The 5,483-nt window shown below is 43.3% G+C and overlaps 2 protein-coding genes across 2 annotated transcripts; both read right to left on the bottom strand.

Annotated features, from left to right (window-relative positions):
* Positions 1-1,042: 1,042 nt before the first annotated feature.
* On the bottom strand, positions 1,043-1,787 carry PPTG_04450 (hypothetical protein; the record flags this gene model as incomplete). Its single annotated transcript, XM_008896693.1, has 2 exons — positions 1,043-1,556; positions 1,627-1,787. The coding sequence occupies 2 exons, from the start codon at positions 1,785-1,787 to the stop codon at positions 1,043-1,045; spliced, it is 675 nt and encodes a 224-aa protein (XP_008894941.1).
* Positions 1,788-2,823: 1,036 nt separating this feature from the next.
* On the bottom strand, positions 2,824-3,294 carry PPTG_04451 (hypothetical protein; the record flags this gene model as incomplete). Its single annotated transcript, XM_008896694.1, has 1 exon — positions 2,824-3,294. The coding sequence occupies one exon, from the start codon at positions 3,292-3,294 to the stop codon at positions 2,824-2,826; it is 471 nt and encodes a 156-aa protein (XP_008894942.1).
* Between the last annotated feature and the right edge of the window lie 2,189 nt (positions 3,295-5,483).

The following is a 5,483-nucleotide window of genomic DNA, read 5'->3' on the forward strand; positions in this document are numbered from 1 at the left end:
TATAAACTCCTTGAAATAGAAAAGCGCCAATAAAATCCAGAGCTTCTCCGGGCGCCAGCACGGCTTTGTTTGTACTGACCCATCGTATATTTAATGCTTGTATACCCGGGCTGTTATTTCACGGAATGAAACACCAATCGGATCCCAATAAATTTCAGAGAATTTCTTTGCAACAAATATAAACTACTGTTTTACAGATACTCTGAACGGAGAATTTAACATGAGATAGAGGCGCCACCGAAGCGACAGTTTTGTGCATAAAAAAACTCGCAAAAATCTTTATTTGAAATGAGCTGAATGCGATGGTGCAGTTCATTGTTGGCAGCTTAAAAACTCCGTGCGAAAGCATATCTTTCGCACTTAAACCAACAAAATCCAGCACTTGTTGAAAAATCCAGTCTGTATGTGCAGCAGTAGCTCGTTTGTAACTCTTACGGCACACATACTATATAGTATTAACTGTAAGCGATATTTACAAGCAAATTGGGTTCTTTGTTCGTTCAAAATTTCGCCTAACGATTGACCTGGTGCACGCCCTTTCAGTAACTTAGATTATAGGCTAAAATCCTGCGTGTTTCCGGTATTCTTATGTAATCCTAGATCTGTCGGAAGGTCTGATGGCTTGCATCTTAAACAGCTAGATTTAACGACCTAACTCCACCAATATGTCAGCTAAAATTGCAATAGGACAAACAGTTTTGCAAACAGGAATGCTAGCAGAGCAAGCGTTTACGGAATACTAGTGATGTCATACAGTAGTGAGCTAAACTTTTGTCGATATGCTTTGGTATACGTAATCCGTGCAACGTATATGTCAACTGAAATAACTTTCATGCGAACGATTAATCTATACTTCTCGTTTCGTTTTTAAGTGAGGTACATTGTGGTAATTTATTGTTAGTGCTGTAGACTAACGACTCCCTATGTAATCTATACCTCTCGTCATGCTGTCATGCTAAGGATTGTTGAACATAGGACTGCTGACGAGCATCATGCTGCCGTGTCTTCGACTTAGGAGACAGTGCGATGAACGGCGCATTATTTAGCTCCAACGCCACGTCTTCATTCGCTCGAGGTCTATATATGAAGTAGATGGCGATCTGTGTGCTTCCCAATAAGGCGCCGATAAATTGACCACTGCCACGAAATAGTCGTCTTTTACAAGTCCCGATCCTGTCCAGAGCGCAGTAGACACCAGAATCATGGTGCAAAGGTAAATCGGGATAGAAGCGGAGCATTTGGTGTCGATGACGTGCTTAAGCGTGGCCAATGGGGATGCGAACATTGAAAGACTAAATGCACAGCCAAAGTATCCGAGAGACGTGCCAACCTCATCCTTGTTCTGGCCGAATACACCCGATACTCCGAGCGCCACATACAGCGTTACTATACTCCACACTGCTAAGGCCACCGCGTAGAGCTTGCGGAGCCGTTCGCGTTTCTCCTCGGGGCTCCAGCGATAGTAGATAATGTTATAAATGATACCAACGACCTCACCGAAGAGCTGAGAGCCCATAATGGGGAACAAATTGTTCGTCGCGTAGCCATACGTTGTCCTGTGGCAATGGTACGTCGCACCAAGCTCAGTGAAAAGTTCATATCCCCCATGGTTATACGTGAACGTACCAGAGGTGGCAGCTAATCACCATTGTTATAAGCGGCAATTCAGCCACTTCCCCAACACTTTTGCTGCGGTGGACATTGTACATATCTGGCACGGGGCTTAGACGCAGAAGAATTTCGGCAATACCCGTGGAAATGTTCAATAACGTCACCCAAAATCTCATGATGCTGGTTGCCCGAGTTTGAGAATTTTTCTTAATGATGTACTGCAGCCAGCAGACAGCGGAAGTTAAGGTGAACCACTTCTAGACGCCTTCCAGAACCGTCTCTTTTAGTAGAGCACGTAGACGTACACTACGCTAGCTAACTTACGTCTCATTTTCGGTAGAAAATGCTTCCCCTCGACTACACTATTCACAGCCTGCTCGTTCTAGTTAAGACTTAACCCCTAAGTGTGTATGCACATAACTGCCCAGTTTACAATCGAGCATTTGAGAAAAATTGATGATTTCTGATGATTTTAAGCACGTCAGAAGATTTTTCCTCAAAGGAAGGGGCTCAAGGTTAACTATGATAGCTTGGCCATTATGAACACCCTCCACCTGGAAGGCGATACCAAGGCCAAATAGCGTCCAATCCGTTAAGAAAAAAAAAACCATTTTTTTTTAAATAGCCGTGCCGATTTGGAAGTGCGAACGAAGTCACTAGATCACACTTGCGTTTGATTGGTCATATTTGGCATCTTCTGCAACTTCAAGGACAACCAAAGACTCCTCCTGGTTAATTCTGAACGGACAATGTCTCTGTCCAGTGCTTCTGAGCACGACGATGATCCAAGAAATGAGCTACTTACAATTCTACAGCAATTTGGTCAAGATGCAAGTAGCACGAAGTCCTGGTCAACGAAGCTTATTCAGCAGACCCAATCGAAAAAAAAACAACACACCATTTAAAATATAAAAAATGTACTACAAGGGGGGGGGGGTCTCGTAAAAAAAAAAGCAATTGTAGATACTTTTTCCAACTCGATTTACTAAGAATATTATTTGCTGGGTCATTGTCTTTTTCACTTTCTGCCATTTTGTTGTGAAAAGCATGCTATCATAGTAGAACAATAATGCTATCGTTTGAAGAAGACAGGGCCCCTCCGAAAATCCGCACACGACTAAACAATGGAGATTGTATTCTGTTCGGGGTTTAGCAACGGCGCTAGTGAGGCGTACCTTTGAATCATACGAGACATTACGTTTGTCAACGACATTACTTGGGCACTGACGGGCGAACCTTCTCCCACCAAGTTCTGTACTTGCGAACAAGAGAGTTGTCACTTCCCAGAAGCTTGGCTCCTAGAGTCGTCGGCGTTTCTCCCAATTTGTAAAGCCATGCCATCACATTTTTCTCGATGTTATCTTTCAATTTCTTCGTCTGGGGGGACACTTTGGTTTCCATCCGGACTAGAAATGCTTCTGCACGATCCAAAATACTTGAGAGAGACATCGCGCGCTCTTCGCCATTGACGTTCATATCTTCAATGGTCTTTATGTTGCTGTCGCCTCGGAGTCTCCTTTTCTTGTTAATGCTATCCTCAGCCGACAACGCTCGGACAGGCAGTATGAGAACCGGCTCGAGGCCTTTCGTCGCTTCTTGAATAGGTATGTTGGGGGAGGCCGCTTCAGTGATGGCTAGCAGAACGATCAATGTTAAGAGAACAACCAACAGGAGCGAGCGCATGGTGAGAGGTGTCGGGGTGGAATCCTGGGGGTAAATCCAAAAATGGTCACCTACATCACGGTGAAGACATCTGCAGAAGCGAGTCATAGTAAAACAGCATAAGGATGCTTTCATTGGTCAGGAAGAACAGAATACTGAACACCCGGAAACGTTTGAACAACTAATCGGATTGTGAGAACCGGCTCGAAGCCTTTCGTCACTTCTTGAATTCTTGAATAGGTATGTTGGGGGAGACCGCTTCAGTGATGGCTAGCATGTTGGCATATCTTTTCTTTCATTTTTCAGTTATATACATCTTTTAATAGATTTAAAATGCTATTCCTCCGTACGACAAAATCTTAAGTTTGGACACCGAGTAAACTATTAAAACAGTTTTTTATTCTGTTTCTTTTTTTAAAGTCAGACTTGCGGACATGTTTACAGCATGTACTGTGGCGATGCTCGGTCGGCTACCATGTTAATTGTACGAGGTATAATGCCGACTATATTCTGGATCTCACAAAGGTAGCTACGATATACCATAAAATGTTGTCTTTGTACAGTCCGATAGCCCAACTCTCGGAGAGCGCGCAATGAAACTGTACCCGCAGTCGTATTCCCAAAATTGAAGAAACACGTTGATCATCAAGCAAGGTGAGCGCAAGGCTAGAGGATACAATATATTATCTACGTATCATGTCCGAGATATTTGGTTATCGTTTGTAGGTTCAATGGCTACCAAGATGCCGTCGCTGTCTACTTAAAGCTTCAGAGAAATGCTGGTGGACGCCTGTTCTCGAGCGCAGTAGTTGACCTGATCATCAGGTTGGGTTGCGCGCAAAGTTTTCGTCGCGTTCTGATTGGATGAACACACCCGTCTGACAAATTCACTTTGCACCAGTGACCGTTTTCTGGGTGAACATCATCACAGATCGTCATCAATGATCACCGCTTTTGCGGCGGTGATCAGTTCTCTGGATTTTAAATCCAGAGTTTTAGGAGTCGAGTCATTCTGACCCAAAACTACTGTAGAATTCTATAACCAGGAGCTCAAAATTACTCTAGTTACTCAAACCTTGCAAATAACTCCTGTTGGCTTTAATACTAGTCATATAAGATTGTCACTGGATAGTTGTAACGGGGTACAAACCCCTGTGTACCCAAGTTACATGAAGAGTGACCAGTCACTCTTGTAATACCTGGTACATGGTACCAGGGGCTCTAGGAGCCAATCATTGCATATCTACATAGATTCAGTATAGGTGATTTATAGTTTGTATTAGATACCAAGCTAAGTTTACCTATAAATACAAGCAGTCTTAATCGTACCCTCAAGTGAGTACTTGTCCCCTCAGACCAGGGACACGTGAACGGTCGTTCATTTAGAGTTTGTATACTCTCGGAAGTCAACTTCCTCTGCAGTCCCAATATAATTGGTTTTCTCTCCTGATATTAAATACACGTGAATTCTGCTCATATCTGAAGCAAGATCCTAAATTTAGTCATGCCGTTCCTTGATACCTTATATATACCCGTGGCACAACTCATGCAAAACACGTGAATGTTGCTTGTGGCGGCCAAGTGCAATATCATCGATAAATTTCGGAATACAAAAGTAATTTATTGTCTTTCGAAGCTACGCTCAGCAAGCATAGATGGAATGTCGACGGAGCGTAAAGGGAATAGAGAAAACACATAATACACACCTTTTCCCATTAACTCATCTCGTTGCTGTGGCTCGCTTCCTTCTTAAATTGTCATTCTCCGCCATAAGGTCTCTCTCTCTCTCTCTCCCTCTCTCTCTCTCGACGTTATAATGTATGTTGATGTGATTACAGCCGAGCGTACACCGAGAAATTCACAACGGAGTCCTCTGTTCGTTGTCGTAAACCAGAGCACATATACTTAAGTTCATCGCTATTGGGAGCAATGCCGTGTTTTACACGGGGAAACTCTGGATTTCATGCTTAGTTTACTGTTATATTGCTGCAGCTTTACCAAGGACTTGTAATTGGTTGCTTTCGAGTATTGACAAGGACTACTTAAAGTAAGAATAACTGCCACGGGTAGTGTACCCGTCGGTATTGGAAACGGAGGATAGCTCTCGCACTGGTAGTGCAATTAACTTCCGATCCAATCTTTGGTAGCCAGCAAAATATGATGGTTGGATTTTGGTTGTCTTGTGATACCTCGAGTCAGACTTGGACATG

Source organism: Phytophthora parasitica, assembly GCF_000247585.1.
Source record: "Phytophthora parasitica INRA-310 unplaced genomic scaffold supercont2.5, whole genome shotgun sequence".
Classification (NCBI taxonomy): Eukaryota; Oomycota; class Peronosporomycetes; order Peronosporales; family Peronosporaceae; genus Phytophthora; species Phytophthora nicotianae.